Source organism: Cygnus atratus, chromosome 2 (genome assembly GCF_013377495.2).
Source record: "Cygnus atratus isolate AKBS03 ecotype Queensland, Australia chromosome 2, CAtr_DNAZoo_HiC_assembly, whole genome shotgun sequence".
In the NCBI taxonomy this organism is placed as follows: domain Eukaryota; kingdom Metazoa; phylum Chordata; class Aves; order Anseriformes; family Anatidae; genus Cygnus; species Cygnus atratus.
In genome coordinates this window covers 26,882,252-26,909,547 of record NC_066363.1, presented here as the reverse complement: position 1 = coordinate 26,909,547, position 27,296 = coordinate 26,882,252, and the positions used below count along the sequence as shown (strand labels likewise).

The window sequence follows — 27,296 nt, the reverse complement described above, 5'->3', positions numbered from 1 at the left end:
AGGTGATTTCAGTGATTGAGGACTTCATAAATTTGGTCAATATAATATAATAATATTATATATAATATAATAATATAATACTGGATGCAGAGCTTATAAAGATTATTTGAACTCTAACTATAAATCAACCAACTAATGAATGTTTTCTTTTTAAAAAAAAAAGGTTTAGATATGAATTATAGTTTTCAAAAATAATTTCTTTCATAAACCAGCAATTCCTTACAAGTCAATTTAATAACGAATCATATCTTTTATTTTAAAGCAAATTTCACAATACAGCTCAAGAAGAAAACCAACTTTCAATTTCAACAACAGTATGTGTTTCTAATACTGCTCGTTTCTTTCTGTTGAAATAAATACACTTTAGCACCACACTTTTGTTCATTGCCTACTGAATTCACATCAGAAAACAAATGTTAATTGCATCTTTTCCATCATGGCAGAGGATGATGTACAAATGGAAAGAAGTTTTGCCCTATGGGTGCTTAGACTAAAAATAAAACTTCCTATTTTTTAAAATGTCAGTTTAATGTTACCAAATTCTTTAAGTCTCCACCTTCCATTAGGAGGAAAAAAACCTGCAATTAACATAAAATTGTTATGATTCCATTTTAGCAGTCATTCTTGCATAAAAAGCCAGAGACATCAGCTTTAGACAAGTTATGGCAATGGCAGCATCCATCATTCCACAAAAAATCACATTCTAGCCCAGCTGGAAAAGGAAGTTTCAAAATGCTTCCGTATGCATTAAAAGAATCTTTAAAACCTTTTTAGCTTTTGTGTTCTGAGTCTTTAGAAACTGTGATTTTTTTATGAGGTTTGGTAGCCTCGTCCATCAGTTCCTTCAGCTGCCCAATCTGCTCATCACGGAAGTCATTAAGTTTTTCTTCTGTGAGCTGGATTCCAAATACAGTCTTTTCTCTTGAATTTTGTTTGTCCTCATTAATTTGTTGCCGTATCAGTGCTGCATAGTTCTAATAAAGAAAGAATACAAAGGTCACAAAAATGACAAGTGCAGGATGTCAACTTTTTAAATACCATTTTACCATAATACCATACTCTTACATAACCTTCTATAATAGTCTATTAACACCAAATGACAAAAAAAAAGTATACTTTCTATTGGAAAGAAAAGTTCAGAAATCTCTAACATCTCCGATTAATTTTAAGTAGATAGTTTAAAATGTGTCTAATATAGGTACAGGCCCTGATGATGGGTCCTGCTTTACTACACTCCAAAGTGGCTCCCATCTGGACGTGTCACCCCTGGCTCTTTCTCCCCCACTCATTCTCTAGCTGAACAAATCCTTTGTACATGCCAGAAAGCCACAGTAGTTGTGGCTTCACTTCGATTTAAAGTGTAAAAAACAAAAATTCAAAACTGGACCCTGAAAAATGCAGGGGTTTTGTTTTTCTCATGACAGAAAATGGTTCTCACCTCATTTTACCAAAAGGCAGTGATGCCCCAATGAAAATATCTTTCAGCCTTTACAGAAATACTGGAAACAGAACAAATACACGGTATATCTCATTTTCTCCGTCTATGAATCCAGCTGAGGAACAAACAAATCTCCGGATGCTTCAATGTTTACACATTATTGTGCTCTGAGAAATTCATAGCTTTTCTGGTATCAGTGATTTGTGGAAAGGTACTACATAATTTGCTGGTACGTAGTTCTGTAATGTAAGATTCAGCTTCTAAATAGAAGATGCACCATTTTTCTAACTGCACATGAACTTTAATGTGGAACTTCAGATAAAATTCAGAAATAAGTTTAAAAACATGAGGGGGGAGAGCTTAAATTTGTTCTTTCAGTAATGCACTTCAAAACATGATGATCGCAATTCTTCACAGGCAACGGGATGAATCAGCATGCTTGCACATGCTCTAGTTTTCATTGGAACTTACCAGATACAGAATTTAACTATTTACTAATGTCATCTTCTCTAACAGCAGAGCTGAAACAAACCCTTGCTCAACTTTCTCAAACAAGGAAAACCACTTCATTTCTTCCTTTCTTTTTTATTTTACATAAAGCTACATGTTCCAAGCGTAGTAAACCTCCTCTGTCAATCACGACACAAATGTACGACGGATCTTTCAATGGTACCTTATCCCAACTGCAGTTCACTCTCTGCTTGCACTACCTCAGAGAGGAGACAAAACTGGAGACAAACCAGCCTGCAGAAACAGCAGAGCCAGAATCAGTATATGCACAGAACCAGAGGTGTTCTCCCTTGCATGGATGGCAAAGAGTGACAGTCAGGGACTACTTCTGCACCTTAGGATTTTTTTAGGTTGGCTGGTCATCTGTTTGTGTAAGAAGCTCTGATAGTCACAACCCCTTGTCTGAACCTGCTGTACCCTATCAGACATCTACATGAAAAAATAAAGAAACAAATGAAATCAAGCCAAACCAAAAACCCACCAGGTGAAAGGTAGAAAGAAGCCTTTGCCCCTTGCATATGACTGCCACCAGAAACAAAGACAACCAAGTCAAGTCAACCTCTCCTGCTGGTTTACACTCAAAAGACAACTATTTATCCCACGGTATGTGGCCATCCATGTCACAGACACTGGGGGTCCCTCTCCTCACTGCGAACGCCCCAGGCTGAGAGCGGGGCATGAGCAGCACGAGGCGCAGGCAGCCAGGTCCCTGTGCTGCCATGACACACGTGAGGACGTGGAAGCTCTCCTTGCAGGCAATGAAGTAAGGCATTTGCCCAACCATCAGTCTGCTTTAAAATCCTACGTCACTGTTAAATACATAAACTGTTTGCTACACAAACTCAGAAAGCGAGTATTTGCTGTAAACAATAACCTCTACTTCTGAAAATAAATTCACTTTCTGAAGTGAATAAGCGGCTTTACTCTTTTGACTCATAAGCTTTCACAGAATGCACAACTTTATCAAGAGGGCATGGGATGGGCAACATCAGAAGTTTTTTAATACCACACATTACAGAAACGGTGTAAGCCTTGCTGTTTTCAAAGTTTAGAAAGAATTAGATACAAAAATAAAAGTGACAACCACACAAACAAAAGCCCCGTTCCTGACTGCCAGGTGCAGAGACTGCCATCTTGCCCAGTGCCTGCTGGCAGACATTTGTCTGATATGCTGATAGAGATTTGTGATTTAATTGTAAGATTAAACGGGTTAAGAGCCCGTCTGCACTGGGAAGAATGGCAATCATCTTTCCCATTTTCTTCGGCATCCTCCTCAAAGGTAGGCATAACACGTAGCACGTTACATCTTAAACAATCACTCCCAAAATCTCAAAGGTTTTCATTCATTAAGATAGAAAAATTCACGATGGTCATTAAGATAGAAGCATTCAGGAAGGATATGCCTATTCACAGTAACTACCTGTACGGTTCATTTTGCTGCCAGATTTTCTCTTAAGAAGGTCTAAAAATGTTTAATCTCCCTTCTACGTGATAAGCAGTTAAAGCATAAAGCTGATGTTTTCGTTTCATCCAGAAGACTATCTTCACTTGCAGCCGAATTAAAGACAACGCTGATCAAACAACAACATTACTGGGGCCAGGTAAGAAGCAGCTGCTCTGTGCCCTGTTCGTTTAACATCTCAGCCAGGCACTGAAAAATGGTATCAACTTATTTTAAACTGATTTCCCAGGGTGACATCGAAAAACAAGGATGGCCTGGCAGGCCACCCTCATCGGTCACCGCGAGTTAACTCAAAATTGCAGCATTTCAAATTCTCGTTCTGCTGCTGGGAGCAAAACCAACCACATGCTGCTGGGACTGTGGCATGAAGAAACACTGATGTGAACGAACAGCACGGCAACGAACGACCTGTTCTTACCTTGACAGAGAGATGCTGAATGTACGATTATATGCACATTCAGACAGATTGCTGCAGCTGATTTACTGTATTTCTACTTTAAAAGAAATCTGTTTTTGTTTTGTGTTCTGTTAAACTAATTAAGTAACAGTAAAAGAAAGTCTTCGCAGAAGTGAATTTTAAATGGGGAACACACCTCATGAAATTCCAGAGCATTTTCCTATTATTTTACCTGAAGCTGTAACTATAGTTAGAAATGTAATAGAAATCTCAGAAAACTTTTACCACACGTTAGCTCAGCTTAATGCACTATTTCAATGGATTTTCATATACTCATGTACACATAAAACCATAACAACCTACACTTCACCCTTTAAGCCCACTTAAAATATCCCATTAAACTTTTAGAAACTGTATACAGTTACTCATTCAAATACAGTTACTCACTCAAATAAGTTAGTTGATCTGAATAAACAGCTATTTTAAGTTACAAGTCCTCTAACGGGAACGATATATTAGACAACTTCACCTTTCTTTGTGTAAAGGACACGCCGCGATGACTTCATACAAATTGAGAATCTACTAGAAAAGGTGGTGAGTAAGCCCTCCTCCTGCTTTTTAAAATACTCGGTTGTATCTGAATGATACCAGAACATGACATATTCCTTGCAGCATTCAGAGTTTCTTATGTGGAGAGTCAAAGCAGTAACTGCTGGGACAAGGGCACCGCAGGAAGGTAGGTGGGTACCCAACGCAGCCCAGGACCCTTGTGGCACAACGTGGTCGTGGGCAGATGTCCCGCTCCGGCTGGAAGCCTTCACTGAAGGTGGGAAACCAACTCTCTTCTGGAGGCGTCAGGCATTTAAACCGCCTGCGCAGCCACTACGTTCCTAACACCAAACCAGAGGCAACTCTCAGCAAAGGGAGCATTCGCCAGCTTCCAGCACTGGCTTAACACTGCTCCTGCTGGGAGATGCCTTGGGATTTCACATGTAGCATGGAAAACACCAACACCCAAAACGTTCGAGGCCAAATGTTTCGGACCTATTGCCACAGACAATGCTTACATTCAGAGGCTAAAATAAAGCCTCTAAAATTGCATTTAAAGAAAGCACGAGTAACAAGCTGATCTTCAAAAAATACGGCTGATATAAATTTTACAGGTATATACAAGTCAGAACTACTGACAAGCTTATTTATGACAGAAATCAATGTTTTGCTTCATGTTTTCTTGTTCTAACATCTCCTTTATTACGCTGCAGTGCAAAACCCATCAACAAAATGCTTAATATCTACTAGAAGAGTTGTGTAAAGTTACACTAAGTTCTCTGGTTTCCAAATCAGGAAGAGTTTCCCATGTCACAAAACCCCAGCACGACCCTTCATCAGCAGGGCTGGGCTGAAGCAGCCGGAGCTGCAGGCCTGACACAGCACCGCAGCCAGCACAGGCTGCAGCAGGTAAGCAAGCAGATGTTCTTCAACTGCTGCCTTCACGCACACTGCCTTACTATTGCCTAAATAATATTCTTATGCTCCCTGCATTCACACGCAGACCTCTGCTGCTCGAATTAAGCAAACTGTAAACCGCAGCTCTCAGGCCAACAGGAGGGTATGAAGTGAAGCACCAGTGTGGTTAACGCAGAGGATAGCAGGGACTGTGCTATAGCTGCAGGCTCGAGCACCTGCTCCTGATTTACTTATATTGAGTGAGAGCACTTTGGTTATAAGTGCCCCTCCTACTTAAATAACAGTTTACCACATTCTGACAGCTTATAAAGAATAAGATGTACTTCCCTTACACAAGTTAAAAAAAATTCCTTTCCGTTTCAAATTTCAGGCATTTTTTTACATTTTCTGTTAATAATGTAAAAGCTCAGTTAAGCATAAGTTAGGGTGTCATGTATAAAATAGGTAAATTTTATTCAGAGGTTTGCTAAGTATAAAAAGATGAACACTTAAATAAAGAGACTGAGTAGCATATATGAGCGGTCATACAAACACCAAGCTGAAAGTGTAAGCACACCTAAGAATCAAGACTGCTATCAGGACGGGTATTTCACTGTTATTAAAACTGAAATGTTACTCATCCAATTGAAAAGAAAAAAAAAAGTTCTCATATATTGAAGGAAAGCTCATTTTTCCAGATTATGTGGATGTACTTTTTCCCAGTCCAGAAACAATGTCAGACCCAGCAGCATCCTGCCATGAAACACAGACAAAAATTGCAGTTCCTTTGTATCTTTACAAAACTTTGAATTCCGTGGTATTTTAATTTGTGAGGATGAAAGGCCACGTCACCATTTCTGATGCACGGGGGTAAAACATTTCTCCAGTACAAAGTTCCTGGCTTGTAAGGACTGGAAACAGCCAGAAAAAAATGTTCTGAAAGTTGAGCTGGAAAGAAAAGCCCTGAGAACTTTAAGAATACCAAGTTTTCCCAGGAGACTCAGGAAGGTTGCTAGAATATGCGATTATCAACCAAAAGTTAAGGGTGGTGATCACAGTAACACAATGATGCACATGCTGCAACTATACTGAAATGGTTTTGTTCTTTTTGGTTGCTTGCTTGTTTGCAGTTTGGAAGGAGTAAATGAAAAATTGTTCAGCTAAAATGGATCCAGAGAATATAATTACGTAATACCTAGTAATCAGCATGGAGAATTATTATTTGATCAGGAAGGTATAAATAGACTACTTTCTGAACACAGTTTACTAATGTTGTTAAACTGGAAGAAATGACATTTGTTGAGAGGAATGTGAAACAAGTTCAAGGACCAACTCGGCTTTGGTTATAGCTTAAATAATATGTTATTTTAATACCCTTTTTTCATGTAAGACTTATGAGGTCATAATTGGAGGTAAAAGTGGGAAGCCTATGGCCTGACCATCAAGGTAAACATATACCAATTCTATTCAGTCAAAAGAAGAAAGGAATGCAACACCGTTACAGTTCATCAGAGTGACTTTACTGTCACTTGTGGAAAAACAAGCTGTGATTAATCATTTCTTTCTGGACGTACAATACCGATGTAAGTATCGTGCCTCAGGGCCAAAATCTAGGTCACTAAAAGCTTTTTGCATCATCTGGTCACAACCACAGCCTTTGAGATCCGTTCCACTTACGTTAATAAGCTTCATCGCAGGCCTTAAATAGAAAGCTCAAGCTCATTCTAGTGAAGGAGGAAGGAAAATTCAGCACATACTGGATAGGCAAAAACAACCCTTCAGAAAAAATGAGTTGACCAGTTAAGTTCTGAAATGAGATCGAGCTGAAATGTAGATACAGCATAAGAAGGGGGGCAGGAACAACAGGCGGGAGGTAAGCCAAAAGAGATGGTCACATGAATGGGTTCCAAAGGCTCGCCAAGCTCCTGCAGTGGTCTTCTTTCCTTGGACAGGCTGCAAAATTCAAACTGTAAGCTCCCCCTAAGCCTAAAAATAACTTATTTTATGAAAGAAAATTCTTCTCTGAAGCACAAACCAGTGTTTGAGAGGCTTTTAAGTTGGTACTGGAGACAAAAATACTTGAAGAGAAATATGTTAAAACACCATTGAACTTAACTGAAGAACAAAACACAACAAATTATTCAGTCTAGACCTTATCTGTAAGAATTAAGATGAAATTACAGCGCTACATATGACAAGCCCTAAGGCTGTTGTGACTGGACAAATAAGCAGCAGACCAGAAATGTCAAACTTCTTTCAAGAGCATTGTTTCATGTTTTTAAACAAATCCTAATAAGTCCTCGACTATTTGAAAGATGGTTATTCCCTGACTCAGTTCATATTTTGATTTGACTTTTTTTTAATGCTGTGTATGGCAGCTTTCAGGCTCATTAAACAGAGCTGTCCTGTGCACTTTTTTCTACTCCTGATGTTTTGTCTGGCAAATCGTATGCTACAAACTCACAGAAAAGTCAAGGATTTATCACATGTGGTTAATTTAAAGCGGGGCAAAGGAAAAGACCTGAAGTGATAGTATCAGTACCTACTTTAGGAACGTAACTTGTTCAATACATCAGTTATACTGTAATATTTCTAATTTAGTATTAACCTAGAAAATCTTGGCAAAGTGGTTAGCAGCAGATAATTCCAAGACAAATATCAGCTTAACAAGCGAGTAGAGACATTTCAGGTTTTTAAAAAATATGACTGTTTTAGCAACATAATCACAACACTACAATTAAAGCACACAATACAAACATCATCTACAGACTTCCGTACCAATTCTTTAAACAGGAGACAATCACCTTAATTTTTTTTTTTTTTATTTCTTTGAGAAGTATTACTTCCAGATTTTCAAGGAAGACAATGATTTCACATCTAGATATTTGCAAAAGGAAAATAAAGCCTGTTTCCAAGACAACCACATTAGCTTCCAGACTGCTAGATACTAACCAAGAACATGCAAAAGATTACATATCCCAACTGATGACGCTTGAAAGACTCAACATGCATGTTCTTCTACTCCGTTTATACCCAACACAGCACTTCAAGCACACATACAAAAGACACTCAGCATTCTTATTTTCTCCATTACTCATATTCTTGTACACTCGTTAGAGCCAAACCTTCCAATAAACTAACGATGAAGAACTCAAATATAAACAAAATTTTAATCCGCAAACAGGCATCCTGCATTGATTTCAATGTCACCACAAATAACCTTTCTGCTGAAAGTGCACTGAATTTTTCGCTGTAACGGACCTGCAGAAGAATAATGTGATTGAACGAATTATGTAAAAAATCATGGTCGCTATTTAATAAGCAAACCAGAAGGCCATTAACATAAAAGTCAGATCCATTCCTCAGGACAGACGGAAGCATCCCCAGTTTCAACAGAACGTATTTTATGTTCCTTGTTCCCATGCAATACAGCGGTCTCTCTCCTAATTTAGCAAAGCAAATTTGGCAACAGAAAATCCTGAGTCAAAGTCTGTCCCTGACGCTCATCTCCTTGGCCAGCCCTGCCATGGTCCCTCTGAAAACTAAGCAGAGACACATGCCCTGCCTGGCTGGAATTACCACCCTGCAGAGGCACTTCAAGTTTATCTACCTGCTTCTTCAGCAGAAGCGTACATGCATATTTCACGGAGTGCTCTACACAGAGCACTGTGTAGGAGACCAGCCTTCAATAAACGAAAGCCTACGTACAGGTGGACTCACAAGCTTTCAGGAATAAGAAATATATTGCCGCTAGAAAATGCAGGTGAATTCTTATAAGGGTGCTACCTAGACAAGTTGGACATCCAGTCTAGTAATTTTTAAGTCCTACTCTATAGCAACAACTCCATGTAGTTAATCACAATGATTTGGTTAAAATTCAGTCCTCCTTGTTTTCAAATAGCACTAATACAGCATTTCCATGAAAATAAATGCATACTGATATACCCGACATTCTTTAAGACAACTACAACATACTAGTTTTATCTGTAAACTCACTCTTGTGGTAAAAAAGGCTTATTAATGCAATTAGCTTGTATTTTATACATGGCAAAAAAAATTAACTCACTAGTTTCTCTACTAGACCTGGGGCATATTCTTTTAAAGTTCTCGCTGCTGAGCAGCAAAAGATGCTAAATGACATTCACATTTTAGATCAGAAATACATTTTGTATGTACATAAACTTACCATCACTTAATGAAATTAACAAAACTGCTTACAAAATCTTCTACACTCTCCACGCAATAAAACAAATCACAGCACTTCCTTTTTTTTTTTTTTGACTGTACTGCTCTCAAAATTGCAATGGAAGGGTCTTTACTGTTTTGCTTTTCTTAAAATATAATGCAGCCAGAAGTCTTCTAATATAAAGCTGCAGACAAAAAGATCAAAGAAATTAAAAGTTGCCTTTCTAAACATAATTCTAACATAGTGCTGATTTATTTTTAATTTATTTTTATTTTTTTCTGGTTTCTCAAGGTCAAGAAATTCTAAAGCCTGCAAATTTATGCAACCTACCAGGGTTTTTAACTTGCAGTCTGCAGATTTCAATACAACCTCTGAACTACTTCAGAAGCAGCCAGAGAAGTTAACTGAAAAAAGCAAATGTGCCATTGCTATGTTTAAGAGTTGCTATAAATGAGTATCATCTCTACTGACTACATCATCAGAGCCCCAAATCTGGAAAATGAAAAAAAAAACAACTCTGTAATCATCTGCAATCCACTATCTATTTATCCCTCTACCCAATGGCTCTGATTAGGAGGATTTTTATAGCATCTCTCACTTTACAGCAAGTATGGGCTGAGCTGTCACAGAAGAGCAAAAGACTAGAAGGATTACGTACAAAAGGAAAGAGGAAAATTCACTTATCATGGAATCATAGAATAATATTCCGAGTTGGAAGGGACCCACAAGGATTACAGTCCAACTCCTGATCTGCTGAACAAGTTTCAAAATTCAATAAAGTACTGTAGAGAGAACTAATTTGAAAGTGCTTCTGAAAAACTCCATAAAATATTCTGTACTTTTCTTCCATAAAATATTTCTATACTGTTCTTCTGAAAATCAAATATATATATCAAATTCAAGCCTGAACACATTCTCCAATAATCTCTCATACAACAAATACTTCAAAATGAATTCATCTAAATCTTCTCTTATTGCTTCTTTCTTGTTTCTACCACGGTAAAAGGCTTTTCTACTATTAAAGGGAGCTTGCTTTGAATTATCAGATGAGAGGGAGAACAGGGTGGGGAGTAAGAAATGTATGAAAATCAAGGAAGTCAAATAGTTCAGAGCTGTATTTACTTTGAAATGAACACTCAGTTACCAAAACCTTAAGCTTTCACTACAAAAATTCAGGCTGCCTGCTTATTCCTAAAAATTCTCACACACTTGGTATTTCTCCTTTCCTCTGTGCAACCAAAGGCTGTCCGCTACCAAGCCAAAATACCCATCCGACTGGAAAATAGAGCAATTTGCTTCCATCATTTAAAGGAAAGGACCATAAAAAGAATGAGAAAACACCAAAGTCAAGAAAACATCGTGGCAACCTTTCACAAAAACAAATACACCCTGTGGAGACTGGTCACACTGGCTTAGTCCTGCTCTCTGGTGCTTTCCCAGCTGAGCGCGATGCTCTTCAGCTTCAGGTGAAGAAGTATTAACATTCGGACCAGGAAGGGGCTGCCTGTACGGAAGATAGCAAGAATGGAAAGTGCGGTGTATTAGTTCTACTTGTGGGTCAAAGATTCCTGAAATAAACTACCTCTGCTCTGAGTTAAGTGGTAGCGTTTACTCATTTCGGTGTGGCACATCTGCATCCCTTCAAATTTCTCTTCTCACTAATACCAAGACACTTTTATCATTAGCATGAATGAGAAACTGCTGCATTTTTTTATTTGTACTACATTAGGAAACACGTCCTTTTTCTACTGTGTATGATGACCTGGAAGAGAAGAGTTTTCAAACTGGCTACATAATAAGCTCTAGAAAAATCTCTATTTGCCATCCACTGATAATATGAATAAATAGGTTGCCTCGAGGTTTCTACCAGTCAGGGAGTATTTAAACTAGTCAGAGGTCCCAATTTGTGCTTCAGGACTTCTCAGCATTAAGGACTTATCTCAACTTATATTAGTACGGCTTTAAAATTACTCCAAATCTGTTTATACGTCAATGATTTTTGTTCGCTAATCAAGAAAAAAAGTGGAAAAGAAGGCCTGATGTTTATCTCGAGCAGGTATTTCTCACTCTCCACACTGTAGAATGGCTTTTGGACAACTAAATATCTCTGCTTTGTAATTTAGGCACAGGATTCACTACAGCGCTAGACCAAGACCTAGACCTAACACAAAAAACTCTCAAATAAGCTACCTACAGACACCAGCAAGGTCATCTTGAATAACATTTACATCACCTACCAGAGACGCTTACCCTTGAACCACACTGATGGTAACTTAGAGGTTTTTTCCATAGCATGGCTTAATATCTACTTTTAATGTCCTAAAACAGGACGACGCTCAAAACAAGACACAACACTGGTATGAAAAAGAGACACTAGAAGACCGATTGCTCCTATGTTTCTTTAACACACTGCTTACCTCTAGATGAACTTCAGGAACGTACATATCAGGAATCAAATCGCATCACTACAACAACACAGGCTCAGTCAGGAGGATTTGCCTATTATCCTACCCAAAAAAAAAAAAAAAAAAAAAAGCACCAAGCTCTCCTAAAATAAAGCTTAAGAGAGATAGCAGTGGGTGGAAGAACCAATGACAACACATCTTTTAAGGCCTTTTTTGTTTTGTTTTGTTTTGAGTTTAATAGATTGCACTTCAACAACTTGTTTTGGGGCGAGGATAAAGACTGGCTAACTTCTGAATTTCATCCAGAGTGAATGAACAGACACATTGTCAATGCTGTTTTGAGAGACCAATTTGAGACATGGTTATAAAACCCAAACATTTTATTTAGTTAAATATGATTTAAGCTATAGAAATGTAAAATCCCTATAATGCTAATATATAGGTTTGTAGGCATATCCTTATACATATTTTCCTTTTTTTTTTTTTTTTTTTTTTTTTTTTTTTTTTTTTTTTTGGCAGAAAAGCAATGGGATCATTTGTATTCTACTGTATTCATTTATGGGAAAAAAAAAAAAAACACAAAACAGATCTCCTCATCTTCACTGAACTGGTTGTTATACCTGCCATAGGAGTGATTTTAAAAATAATAGCTTTGCAAAACACCTTTCTTCGCAGAACCCAGCACCACAATGTTTTATTTCCTCAGGTGGGTGTTGAATTTCCCTAGTAAAGTTCTGCCACTAGTGCTGTCAAAATTATCACATGTATTTGAAATAGCTTTAGGATCCTATCTTCCCTCACAAACACTGCCTACAAGCAATCTAGTCACAAATGACAACAAACAAAGAATACTCAGGAGAAAGGAAACCTTTGGCAAGTAACTTGGTAACGTGCGCTGATCCTCCGCTGTACCAAAAGCTTTAATCAGCAAACGGGATACGCTGAATAGCACAAGGGGCGTGAGAAGTCACCTAACGCAACAGAATGGGAACATCTGAAGGTGAAAAGAAAAGACAAAGCCAAATAAAAAAAGCTCAAAGTGCTCGTTCATACTGCAGTTAAATCCATTACACGCTGTTGCATGCTTTCTGTTAGACTGCTGAATACATTCAAGTGAAGCCCTGTTAGATACCAGTTTAGCTAATGCATCCTCAAACTGCAATGGTGTGAAAGACATTAACTGGAATTAGGTCCCTGATATCACGGAATTGGTTTTCAAACAAAAAAATCTACACAGACTTATACACTTAATTAAATCCTACCTATACCTGTTGCTGTGCTCTGGAAGTTTGTATTTGTGTGTAAGTGCACAAATGATACATGGAAAACAAAACAGAAGTTAACAGCGATGAAGACAGCACTTCCATCCTGTATAACACGGTTTTCCAAGTCCTTGCTAACTGCCATAAAGGTTTTTTCATCAGAGCTGTGCTTCATAATAACACAGTAACTCTCACTGTTTGTATGTTGAAAACCCACATCATTTGTATGGCTGATTTTGGTGTCACAATACGAAATCTCGTACACTAGCACATACTAAACATCACTGAAACACACAGCCAACACACATCCACATCATCACGTTACATGCAAACTAAACAAATGATTAACCAAAAATTAACACAGCACGATTTCAGTTCCTAGGGATGTTGCTCTTGGACTGCAAACATGCAATTAGCTGCACAACAAAGGATGCTGATGTGTGCCAGTGACCACATACCTTGAGAGTACCAAGCTCACGCTTGTACTTCAGCACTACTTTGTTGTGAATGTTGATTTAAATTACGGCTTTCTGATTGCTATCATTGTGATTAATTTTGCTTAAACTCCAGAAACTTCAGCAATTTTCCCAGCTAACATCAGGAAACTATGCTCTAAGTCAAACCTCTTCTCCATGTCCTCTAAACCAAACTAAAATCACACGGATAAATGTAATAATATGGTTTGTATGTCAAAAAAAAAAAAAACAAGTACTGTAAGCACCACAACAACATGTATTTCCAAAAGTAAACTCTTCAAATAAGAAAACACAGGTAGACTTGTAATCTTAAAAGAATGAAATTACACCAAGGTTCTGTGTCACAAAATAATTAAAACATTTAAAATTCTATCAAAGATTTGGACGCTATGAAGCAAGAGCAGAAATGACTTTCTGCTGCTGTTAAGTGCTTAAATATTACATGCAATTAATCTCATTAAATATGTGAATATTATTTTCAGTTAATGGATAAATATGAAAGATTTCGCTAAAATAATTTTTTTTAAGAAGTTGGAAATTAAAGCTGCTTTCCAAGAACTTCCCAAACTCTTATCCAATTGTTTATTCCTTAACCGAAGCGCCTTCCAAGTGTCAATGGCAACACGACAACAAAATTCTTCAAGTTTGCTCGCTAGGCAGCATTGTTGCAAAAAGTCTTCAAAACAGGCAAATTATTGAGTCAAGCACATGTTCAATAACTGAGATGGGAAGTTTGGAGCAATTCAATTTAGCAAAGACAAAATGAAAACTAGAAATCATTTAACAGATCCCCTCCCGAGTTCTGCCCCTTTTTCACCCAGTGGTGCTACAAACCGCAGCACGCTGGAAAGGTGCTTATTTTATCCAACATACGTACCAAGAGTAATTTCAAGACTGTTTTCCTCACTAACCTAAAAGCTCTCCAGACGAATCAGTTTCTTCCGGGTACTGTTGTATACCAGCAGTAATTCCTAGGCAGCCACCAACCTGGTACACCACTTCTCCTTAAGGGAAGGAATAAATTAACATCTAGAAAATTCAGCGTGTGAAACACCTGCTAACACGGAATAGTCAATACTAGGTCATGCTACAGGAAATATCTTCAAAAGGAGAAGCAAGGTGGTTCCGATCCCAAATGAGGTCAGAAAAAAAAAAAAAACTTTGTCCTGAAAACAATGAACGAAACAAAATGCAGAATGGAAAATTTGGAAAAGTTTAAACGACAACAAACGCAAGGCTTAGAACCCTAAGCAAGCCCATGTTATCCTTTATGAAAACGGGTTATCGGTGAGTAATTATTAAATGAAGGCTGATTAAAAAAAAAATCTTGAATAGGTTTTCAAACTGCACACACACAAAGTATTGCAGAGTATCACTTTATATACAGTCAGTGGTCCCATTCCTGTTTCTATCAATTTGTTAGTTAAATCCTATTTCAGACCTTGAGTTTTGATATACAGCCAACCGCTACTGCTTGATGGACACATCAGTCGCAGAGTACCTCAGAAACACTATTCCTTATCTCCCCGTCTCTTACAAAACAGCTTCATAGCTGTTCATCCAGAATCTGACAACATACACTCAGGAGAAGCACCTGTAGCTGTCAACGTTCACCCTTCACTTAATTGTTCCATTTTAATTGTTTCACGGCTCTCCACTGGACTAAAACATTTTTAAGCATGCCTTTATCTTTCTCCGCTCAGAATAAATCAAACACAGATGACCACAGAAATTAAGTTTACCACTGGAGAAACGTACACTTAAGATAATTAAAACACCCTAGCTTTGAATCATCTCTCGCACAGAAAGTTAAAATTTAAGAAGCAAAGCAGAACAGCAAACATTCACCTTGCAGTTACAGCTCCGTCGGCCAGCCGAGGGCTATCGATGCTGTAACACCAACCACGAGGACTGCAGCAAGCGGGTGAGGGCTGCATCTGAACAGGTTCTTGGGCTCCTTTCTAGCACAACTTTTAGAGAACCCAATCTATAATGGCAAGGAGCCCCTTTCCAGGAAACATGCACAAATGCGGTGATACCAGCACAGATGGCATCCCCCGATCATCACCGTTTTCCCACCAGCAGACACGAAGTGACTATCATTATTTTTAAAGTAGGGAGAAAAAAAAAAAAATATATATATATATATGTTACCATGCTCTTCTCTTCCCAGTAGCATGAAACCAGACCCTTTAAAACAACGCAGAGAGGTGGATGTGTGTGAAAAACCTCCAGCTGTGCAGCCATACTGGGAAGTAAAAGCCTTTTTGTTACCACACGGACGGAAAGGATCAGGGCTGGAAGGACGGCATCCATCACCTCAGTCCAGGGTCTGCCATTCTCAGCCACATTTAAATTCCCAGCAATTATGAAACCAGTCTTCTGCTGCAGACGTCTGCAGAGACATGACAGGCTCTATCCACATCCAAACATCAGCTGCTAAAAAAAAAAAAAAAAAACGGTGCATGTATTTTTGTTTAAAGTTTGGAGATAGCAAAATGGCATTATTCACAACCAAGGACATCTCATCAAATGAATCCCCTCCCCTCCTCCCAAATTTATCCCAAAATCCCGTCCCAAAATTAGAAAAGACAAGAGTACTCTTGCCTAGGATTCCTTATTTTCAGGGCACTGCTTCCTAGTACTTTCTTGGCAGATACGCTTACAACTTGGCCAGCTTTTTTCAACGTGCCTCTAAAAGTTTTATTTGGACAGGTCCTGCTGAAATTCATTGCGACCTGGGCTTCTCAGTCACCTGCCTTGCTACAGGCTTCCAGCAATCTTGACACAGGCACCTTTGTACCACACAGAAGCCCTCCATAAAGATGCTTCTTGAGCCCCAGGAGTTCTGGGTCACCACCTACGCAACCAAAGTAGTGCACTACACCTCCACACGGAAGAACAAAAGCAATTTATTCTGCGTATTGCCATCTCCCCTGCCATGGGATTTAACGCACCAGCAGGAAACAAAACTTTAACCAGCTCCTCTTTAAAAGATAAATATTTAATTGTTTACGGCATAAGCTGTTCTTATCAAGGAAAAGAAGGGCAACACCAGGCAAACTGCCATCAACATTTATAAGAAAAAACAAAGTCCACCACAACTGTTTTCCTCTATCTGGTCCATTTTGGGGAATCTAGTCTCCTGCTTTGGAGTGGCATCTGCTGGCAGACAGGCACTCAGCAGAAATCAGATTCAACAAGAAAAAAGTAAATAAATCAGTATTGTTATTATTCACAAAGTATCTTTCATTTCCTTCTCGATTGAGCACACGATGTTTTTTCTTAACAATGTAAATTCTTTCAGTTATGTTATAAGGATGGTGGAATTGCCGTGAACCAGTGACATTGTTAACACTACCCATTAAATTGCTTTTCACTAGCCAATCCGCAGCAGAACCGGCGGAAAAAAAACACAGCTACACAAGATCTCATCCCTGTAAACCACTAAGGACACAATATGCGTTTGTTATTTAATTAAACTCTTCACATCATGGCTCTCAAATCCTTACCATGACTCACCACAATGGGTGTTAGAAAGCTTGCCAGTACGCTTCACTGAGAACAATCAACTGGATTTAAAAATTCAGGAGGTCAAGAAAGCAACTGGATATCATGTTTTGCTGTACACCTTGAAATGAATTCTAAGCGTTAAACCAAATTTAAACTCCTGTAAATAAAGTACATACACAGAGCAAGGTAAGTCATTTCAACACGAGCCAGAATACACAAGTGTGCTTGTACCACAGCCTAAAACTGATCTCTGCTTTTCTCACAAGCCACAGTTCCTGTATCTGTGTCAGACTACAGCTCTTTGGTCTAAAATATCACGGTGGTCCACTGACACATCCCTGTGTTCATTCTGGAATGGGCAAGAAAAAAGTCCAATATTCAGTTTAAATGTTTCAGCCATTTCCAGGAATGAAAGCAGGAACAAATATACTTTTAAAATTATATTTTCCTTTTGAAGAAAACTTCCTACTCTTAAAAACACCATGCAATACCAATGTACTTTGCAACAGAGTCTAAAATTTGGTGGGTTTTTTTGTTGTTGTTGTTTTTGTTGGTTGTTTTTTTTTGGTGAAGACCATACCCATATTGGGCTATGCTTCCAGAAACATAACCAATTTAAAACTCAGTGAATCCTTTAAATAAACTAGACTAATTAAAAAAGATTTGTGCCGATGTACTGAGGCTCCATCCCCTCCAGGCATACTATGCTGTGGCCTACTGTGGCTGACTGGAATTTTTAATGACTCTTCTCAGTTGCCAGACCAGTAGGATGGAACCAGGTCAGGAAGCTACAGTGTTAGTCACCTCCTTCCCGACACCCCGGGAGCAAGAAAAGGTGTGCTTTGATGTCACTGAAGTAGGACACCTGACACCAGATCTGCAGCCCAAGAACTGGATGGTTATCTGACTACAATTACCCAACGCTGATTTCCAACATCCACAACCACTCGATTGCTAGGCTTAAAAACTACGTGAGTCTGCTGTCGGTAAACGCAAACCAGGCTCGAAGAAAGTGTTGGGCTCCAACTGAGCCCTGGCGTCCTCATCGCTCCTCTGGGGACGTGGTTACAGCACATCCCACCCCCCTGCCAGCCCCCAGGTGGAAAGCTGAGAGCTGCTGTGCACAGCAATCTCATCTCAGCAGAGCCCAGGATGCAGCCAAGGCACGTTCGGGGATGGAAGCACTCGGGGTCTTTCCACTGGGCAGAGAACACCTGCTGTAAAAACCTGGTAGCGGTCTAGATCACAAGGTGAGAACTTGGAGAGAATGACTGTCAAGGGAAAAAAAAAAAAATACTACACGGCATGCCAAAAACATTCATCTATTAAAGAATACAGGAAAATTAAAGTATTTAAGGTAATAAATGTGCCGTCGAGGCTTAAAGAGGAACAACAGACGAAAACCTATTATGTTGGACCATTTAATCGCAAAACGATGAGGAAAAAATACTTCGAAGAACTGCCAGAACTTTCCAACTCCAGGAAAAAAGGGACTCTTACCACATCAACGTCTGCTGTGAAAGTATAGTCACACGCTGGCAATCTATTAAATTCCTAGAAGGTGATGAGGACTTTTTTTACATAAATATACCGGAAGCTAGCGCAGGGTGTTTATGTTAGGCTGGTTTTCTGTAACAGGTTTGACTCAACTGCAAATCCAATTGTGAAAAGCAATCTGAACAAAAATCCTACTAAAATGAGAGACCAGCTCTGTAAAAAAGGGAGGGTAGGAACGGATTACATGGGACATCGTTGCAGAGAGAGAAGACATTTCTCAAACAGAGAAAAACAACAACAGGCTTCAGAAAAGCAAACTACAGCACCAACAGGGAGCCAGAGGGTAGCGAGCCAGGCAAACACTTTAAGGGATAAAAGCGTGGTGTAGGTGCCCCTTTCTGTGACAAGGAATCAGAGGGATCATCACTAAACACTGCAAACTACTCAGGCTGGTAACAGCCTTTGCTGCTGGGGTAGCAAACTACCCCAATGCACGTCAAAACCAGAAAGCACCACAAGAGACTATTAAGGCTACACCAGGTGGAAAGCACAGACCATTTTTTGAATTAAAAAGCCTTCTCAAAATCTGAAGCAGTAGTTTAATGACTTTCAATATGCATTTCAGTACATATTTTAACAAGAATTGAATCTGTGAAAATCCAACTTTGTATCAGAAAATACAAAGCCCTGCTTGTTTCTGGCATGGGAACGTGCCTTATAAATTTGAGTATTTGCTGCCCTCACGCGTACACTTCAAGAACTGCAGTCTGATGAAGGACACTTCTGCTGTATCAACGAAGTCAAAAATCAGCTGACTATGTTACCAGGGCACTGCAGCCTGAAGTTTGAAGGTGCCAAACCCTGAAAGATTGCAAATACAATATTCAAATATTTATTATATTTGTATGTACTATTTAAACTCAATTCAATTATACAGCCCACGTGCCTTCCACCATGCAACTGTAAAAGGCAAGAGACTGATTACGTGCTAACTGATGTTTGGTGGTCTACGGAAGATAAACCAATTGCTCTGATTCACTCCATGCAGACATTAATACCACCAGCACAATTCCGCACCTTCAGTCAGGCCATCTCAAAAGAAACAATGGTGATGGGGAGATGTCTCAAGTCTCACCCTCCTACCAGGCCTCAGAAAAATGGGAAAACAAATCAGAGAACGCTGCAGTGACCTAATCATCTGCCCACTTCCTCTAAATTATGCAACAGAATAACTCCAGAAGAAAAAAAAAAAAGCATAAAACTATCCATTTCATATTGTTCAGGAATTCCCATGTAGCAAGAGAATAAACATCTACTTTTTATGGATCAGTTGCTAGTCATTCTTGGAAGATGGGTGCGAGATCTATTTAGAAGGTACTCTACAGGTTTAGCTAGTTAAGAGAAAAAAAAGGGCATCATGCTGTCTTTTGCCTTATTCTGGTCTGTTTTTCACTAATATCCTTGCAAGAATAACAACAACAAAAAATGGAGCATATTAAGAAGAGCATATTAAGCTCCTCACATATCACTAAGCCTTAAGATATAAAACTTAGTTAAGTCTACTCGCAAGATTGCTTGTAACTTAGTTCAAGTATAATGATCATTTCATTAAAGAAAAATCTCATTAACATTACTTCTGGAATTAACCTTTAAAAACCAGTAAGTCCAGCATTTTGTCACACTTAAGTTTTTCCAAATCACAGCCTTCAAAAATGTATTTTTTAATTAACAGGCACGGAAATAAAAATATTACAGGAGAAGTTTTCTGCTCAGTGTATTCCAAGGAGTGAGCTGCAGTATTAACAGTAGGCTACCAATTAGAAGACATATAGCTGTAGGCAGAATCAGCTTCAGTGGACAGCCAAAGCTTTCAGCATTATGAATGCCAGAAAAAAAAAAAAAAAAAAGAGAAAAATGGTGCTAAATACAATATTATGAAGTTGAAATTTGAGGTTGAGCTTCTTGCAAAAACACAGCTGATTAACTCACACTACTATTAGTGAACTGCATAAGAGAGCCTTGATCCTTTAATGGGTTCAAACACATTAGCTGTATATTCAGACATGCTACATACAAATCTGGGGCTTTAAAAATCCTTCAATTTGTATATCACTTGTGCAGATACCTCATACGATGCTGAAAGGTGAAAAAACAATTCTGCAACAATTATTTAGATGTGCTCCAGATTCCGTTTTAACTCACAGAAAAATACCAATTTTATGTCTACACAGAACAGAAAAGCACATCCATACAGTATAGGCAATTACAGCACTCATAATATTATTGCAGTAATTACAAAATATGGTACTTGACAGCACTTGTGGAAAGTTGGCAGTGTTTATAGTGTTGATAGTGGAAACGCACTGAAAACACAGTAACACCTACCACGCTTACAAAACACTACAAGCTGACAATATTCACACAAGTACCAAACAAATGCTGCAAGGAAGGTGTCAGTGAAATACAAACAAGTGGAAATCCTGATAAATTTGCAATTCCAATTTACAGCCAGTTTGTCTGTTTGACCCACTACGAAGTCAAAAAAAATTGTGGATCAATTATCCGGGTTATTATCTTCATCTGAAAACCTACACTGGTACAGATTTTTTTATTCTACTGTAAAACACTTATGTAAGAAAAACAGACACTGCTAGAAGAGTAAAATGAGGACAAAATAATCTGAATGCCCATCTCCTCTTCTCTGCTTTTAAGTCATAGAGGAAACAAGGAACCTAACAAGACTCATACTTGCACACATACAACTTACAGACAACTTTTAAGACCTTTTTTTCCTGTAGACCTGTACTGAGTTAAACTTTTTGAAATAGCCGCCGAGGAACTCTGAAAAAGCAGAATAAGATTAATTTACAGCAGTGAAATAAACTGTTAGATTAAAAACGACTCAGGGATCTGAGTGCACACCATTAAAATAACTGATTCCTGACCACTACAACTTTAATTTTATTTTAAAAATAAGGAGACCCTCAGAGTTCTGTGTTATTATGCATATAATTTTTGTCCTTAGGCTACTTCCTAATTTTTAGCCACATACACAAGTACTACGACACATTACATAGCGTGGTTATGCATATGCTGTGCCTCACATAGCTTGGACAGAATTTTATACAGCCACTAGATGGAAACCTGAATTACTTTTTAAAACAACAATTCTGCAAATGTCATTGCTGGTTGTGTTTCTACGGGGTCTGACATTATTGCTAGTTTCTTATTTAGAGATCTAATCACATGCTGACTTTCACAAAGCTGTATTCATTTAAAAAGTGTCCATGAGCAGGCATACACAGAATTTCCTCTGATGTCCTTGAATCTGAAAGCATTAACGTAAGCATGCCTTGCTGATTTCTCAAGGAGTGAACAGTCAATGCATACTAGAGATTCAATCTGCTCATACAGCAATTTCAACTCTTCACTCTTAAGTTATAATTAATAAAAATTGCTGTACAGTTTGAGTTTAATTAATGCCACACTTTAAATATCGAAGGCAAGCTATACGCTTTATACATGATAAAGTCATCTGAAATTTATAAAACTACTTGCACACCGTGTATTTCTATAAAGTTCCATCACTTCAGTGGCGTTCACATCACAATTGATTTATTATAACCTAAGGTGAATGGCATGCGCAAGGAGTATAACCTGAAGTGACTGGCAGCCATGGCTGTCTGATGAGACCCCAATGACTCAGATGTTGCTTCTTCCCGTGTCCAGCTCCCAGGCTGTCTGCAGCTTCCATGGGAAAGGAGCAGGTCCCCACTCCTGCTTCTAAACCTACGTTGGAAGGAGGACTGAAAGGATGAGAGTAAAGCCATGGTATCAAAAGGACGCACTACCATGAAATTCCGTTATAAGGGATTTGGGGTTTTGGTTGTGGTCAAGGGAGCTTTGCACATGAAAGCTGGCTCAGGGAACTCACCAAATCACGGGTGCTGCACCCAAGGGGCATCTGACACAGGCAGGCTTCACATCTGACACTGGAGCAGGACACCCCCGGCAGCAGGGCGAGGCCGATTCCCTGCATCCAGCTGTACCTGAATCCCGCCCCAGCCATAACTACCCAGCTCTCAGAAAAGTGAGAAGTTCCTTCCTGCTTTTTGAGAAATATCAGAGAAAATCAAGGAAATTGTCTCCAATTTAGCACTTACAAATTAAGACCCAGTGAACACCCTAAGTGGGGGCTAAATACGTAAGTCTCAGTAGGAATTTACTCTTTATAAGAAGGTTTTCATCCAGATAGCCATAAAAATCACTAAAAGCAAATTCCAATGTATCCGGTAATGTTACAATGAAATACCACTCTTAAACCCTATTTCACAGTTTTTATTAAAGTCATAAAATGGCAAAAACCTTACAGTCATATTTCATTTCCCCCTAAAAATGTATTTCTTTGTCAGGCAAAAAAAAGATCACTTATATAATGTGCTTCACGGAAACTTAGAATACAGAAAGTTAGCAGCAGTTTCAGACTTAACGCAACCTATAAATCTGCTGAAAAGGCAACCCACGTCCCACTCCTGTCCCAGTCTGATTCCTGTACTGGCCACAGCTTCCTCGTCCACCCACCCAACTTTGGATATTTGCCCTTCAAATTCTCTTTTCAACTTCTCAACGTATTTTTGAGTGCCGGAGGCTTAACACAGATAAAAAAGGGGGAGGGAGAATCACGCTAGCTGAAAGAATTAAGATGCAAAACATTCAGTATACCCAACCACCAACAGAAAGGGACGCATCATGACAGCTGTGTCCTGGGAGACATTATGGGACCGTGCCACAAATCATCCCGGCCAACCAAACACTGCAAGTGATGAGGGCAGCTGAAAACAAATTGACGAATGATAATTATTTTTATCACATCTGATATCATACTGACTAGAAAAATTAGCCATTCTTGAGAGGCTAAGTGACCAGCTCCCCGGGCAGAAAGACACAGTTCCACCTTCATTTTGCCAATATAATGCCTAGACATGTTACCAGGAATGAAAAACGGTCACCTTTCTTCCAAGCGTACAACAGCAGATGCCAGCTCCCAAATCAGTCGCAGTTAATTTGAAAGCTTATAAAAAGGCTTTCTGAGTCAAGAGAGGCCAAAGCATTTCAAAGGCAATTTATTCAATCTCTCTGATGTGAGAAAATGTCATGTAATTCTGCAGGATGATTCAGCTCATCTCATGAAAGTCCAGACCTTCCAGCCTACAGGGTCAGACTTTTTAAACAAGGTAAGTATGAAATGACCAATTTCCAAATCAAAAGAAGAATTAACCTAAATGATGTAAAACAAGTGATTACCTGAATTACTTAGCCGAATAGTCTACATCATATCATTTGTAACCTGGAATGAAGTAATCAATATTATCTTAATATTACCTATTCTGAAGTACGCGTTCTCATCAGCTACCACACGATTTAGACGACTGTTGAATGAATTCACTTACCCTATCTGTCAACATTAATTCAATAGCATTCCAAGGTAATAATCACTATCAATCTAATTATATCAGCCACCTCTTGTAAATGAGTACCAATTATTTTAATTAAAATATTAAATATTTAGAAAATAGAAAGGAACGTATATTAATAATTTATATAATTAACTTGAATCTACCTGAACAACCATGATTCCTGAAAAACAAAGCTTGTTTTCTTTGCATCTCCCCTTCCTACTTCTCAGCGGGTTTCAAGAGGCAAAGCATTAATCTAACAGCAACGACAGGAAAAATGCAATTTTTGTATTGTTCTATTATTATATAACTTCATATGTACCTGCAGACTATTTCTACCACTCTTACTTAAGAACTCTTCCAAGAATATTCAAATAGTTTCCCCATTTTATAAATTCAAGCTGGGGAGTTTAGATTCCCCATTAAAAATGTCATTTGTGACCTGCCCAACTGGGACAGAACAATAAATCCCTCACTTTCTCTATGTACAAAAGATCCTTTCTCATCTCCTTTAATGGAAACAGACACTGCAGCAACATTAGGGCACCCACAAGTAGTTCTAGAATCATTCACGCACTAAGGCGATTAGTTGTGTGTCTTTTCACCTCTTTTTTTCCATTTCTGTTTAAGCTTCATCTCAGAAATCTCTCTTTAACATTCTACTTGTGTTTCTGTGCCCTACAAGTATATTCAAAACGACTGTACCCCTGTTAAGATTACACATCATACTGGAATCCTCAAAGTCAAGAAATGTCAGTGCAATCATCCTCTCCACAACTTTTGGTCTATCCTTTGGAGGATACACATTAGGATGCCCTATCCTTATATAAAATCATAACTACCATTTTTCTGTAACATAAGACAACACGCCACTTTGTACCAGATAGCATGGACGCAAAAAAAAAAAAAAAAGATGCGAGAAAAGAACTTTTCCAATTGAAGTTGAATATTTATAGCACTGAAGTGCATCCATTAAGGCATATGTGTACTTTAATGAACAAGCTAATCAGGAAGAAAAAAGCTTTGCATGCAATATGCCAAAATACTGTTATCTGAGCAGTAACTTTGTTTTTCCCCAAAAAACGGTTAAACCTGAACATGGAATATAAACAACATTTTGCATTAGTGTGGTAGTGATTTGTTTTGAGTTTTTTTTTTTTTTAATAAAAATAGATATGTAAACAAGAAATACATAAATGGTTCATCTATGGGAAGTAGCATTTTACAGCTTCAGCATCATTAAGTGAACAACACACACACCCTTCAAGAACTGGGCGCTTCACAAGTACGCTGCTGTGTTTTGCAAGAACTGTTCTGGAGCCTCCAGTCTATTTCTGATCAAAATTTTAAAAGAGTGTCCTGGTGCCCAGGAAAGGTAGAAAGAGGACTCCAACATGAAGTAGAGCATCTTTCTCTTACCTAAACCAAGTCTTCTACAGGCTACCTTCCTCAGCTACCTAGTTCAAGTCTTCAAGGGGCTGCAAACCACAGCATGTTGTGAGAGGCAGAGTACTACAGGCCAAAAATCTGAAAGTCTGATTTACAAATTCCCCCATGAAAGAGATAATGATTTAGGGGAGAAAAAAATCCAAGAGCAAAACAGAAGATTAAAGGAAAGATGAGAAGAGCCACATTAACTACACTCTAATATCTCCCTATATCGTATAATATCCTGCTAAAAGAGAGACATATTAGCAAAGTTCTTTATGCTGACACACTCAAAATAGTTATTAGTTTCCTTTCTTTGAACATATCGTAACTAATAGCACTGCACACCAGGTTTCAAAATTCAACTTCTGTTCCTCGTAATCTATTTTTTCCCATTTTTCCCTGTAACCTACTTTTAACATACTTTTGAGAAACACATTCACAGAAATGGCTAAAGCTTTTTCAATTTAAACATTGACTTCCTCTAAAAAAAAAAAAAAAGCTATTTCAAAGAAGATTTTAGCACTGAAAATAGTAACCTACAACTTGTTTTTTTAGCTCATTAAAATTGGAAGCAGTGATGCAGAAACATTTTGGCAATATCAAATAAACTACAACTGAGAATTATAATAGCACCAGCCATTTGAGAAAATGATACAAAATTTCCGACTTCAGCATCTATCAGTTGGCAAGAGGCAATTAAAATATACTTATTCATTTCCTCTGAAGAGAAAACCAGGCAGCGCTCTCCCTACCTGTTCCTAACACCCCAGTGCAAGGTTAACGGCGCTGCTTCGCTCCCTGTATTTTAGCTACCCCTGTAGCTAAAAGCAGGAGGGATGGATAGGCCAGATTTCTCCCTGTTACTCTTCAACTGACCAGTCTGGAAGCCCTGCACACTGCCCATTCTAACCAGCTCCCAGGACAGAGCAGAAGGGAGGCCTGTTGGGGTCTATGAATGCACTAGCACCTGCCAGAGCTGAGGCACATGGGCGGAGCACCTTGAGAGCCTCCCTCCTATGGCACCCATGAAGCCTGTCCCATCCCAATTACATGGGCACTATCTGCCTGTCCCATCCCAATTACATGGGCACTATCTGCCTGTCCCATCCCAGTTACACGGGCACTATCTGCCTTGCCGTCACTGCCGAAACCAGCCGTTCATGTCGTGGGGGGCAAGCCGAGCAGCAGCGCTCACACAAGACTTGCTTCCTTAGGAAGCACTCTGTAAGGCGAAGAACATTGCTCAAAAACCACCTACAAGTTCACAGGGAAGCTATTTACACGTTTATTAACCGTACTTACACAATTAGCTGCCTATATAGCTACATATACACATTTATAACAACGTATTATATGCAAATCACACGTGCGGTTGTGTGGCTGCCGTTTATACGCATATGTAGCTGGTTATATGTTTATATGCACGTGGCTGATGACATGTTTATATGCATACAGCTGATATGTTTACATGCATATAGCTGACGACCCAGCTGCCACACACCCGTCTGCAGGCACTTCCACGCACACAGGACGAGGAAAGCAGCCCCCCGGGGCCGCCCTGGCCGCCCCCTGCCCACAGGGCGCCCCTCAGGCACTTGCCTCCCATTCCCGCAGGAAGCGCTGGGCCTCGGCGGGCCCCGCGGCCTTGTGCTTCCTGAACTCCTCCCTCACGTAGCGGTCGCCCAGCTCCCGCAGGGCGGGCGGCAGCGCCCGGTGCAGCCGCAGCAGCCGGCGGTAGAGGCCCCGCGGGCCGGCCGGGCCTCCCGGCATGGCGGCGGAGGCGGCCGGGCCGTGAGGCGGGGCTGCTGCCGGCCTCC

At 39.2% G+C, this 27,296-nt stretch overlaps 1 protein-coding gene and 2 long non-coding RNA genes across 3 annotated transcripts; all 3 read right to left on the bottom strand.

Moving 5' to 3' along the window:
- Positions 1-215: 215 nt before the first annotated feature.
- On the bottom strand, positions 216-27,296 carry SDHAF3 (succinate dehydrogenase complex assembly factor 3). Its single transcript, XM_035545551.2, has 2 exons — positions 27,079-27,296; positions 216-974 (listed from the first exon to the last, which is right to left on the bottom strand). The coding sequence occupies exons 1-2, from the start codon at positions 27,247-27,249 to the stop codon at positions 771-773; spliced, it is 375 nt and encodes a 124-aa protein (XP_035401444.1). The 5' UTR covers positions 27,250-27,296; the 3' UTR covers positions 216-770.
- Positions 12,478-15,889, bottom strand: LOC118247502 (uncharacterized). The gene is made up of 3 exons (XR_004778455.1): positions 15,737-15,889; positions 14,494-14,586; positions 12,478-12,838 (listed from the first exon to the last, which is right to left on the bottom strand). It is a non-coding gene; the product is annotated as an uncharacterized LOC118247502 (long non-coding RNA).
- On the bottom strand, positions 21,359-22,649 carry LOC118247503 (uncharacterized). The gene is made up of 3 exons (XR_004778456.1): positions 22,527-22,649; positions 22,250-22,398; positions 21,359-21,433 (listed from the first exon to the last, which is right to left on the bottom strand). It is a non-coding gene; the product is annotated as an uncharacterized LOC118247503 (long non-coding RNA).

What these genes read in the sequence shown, in the direction of transcription:
- SDHAF3 (XM_035545551.2), bottom strand. Translation starts at nt 27,249, where the DNA reads ATGCCGGGAGGCCCGGCCGGCCCGCGGGGCCTCTACCGCCGGCTGCTG. An exon ending in GCTTCCTGCGGGAATGGGAG is followed by an intron (nt 975 to 27,078) that starts GCAAGTGCCTGA and finishes TTTCTTTATTAG; the next exon opens with AACTATGCAGCACTGATACG.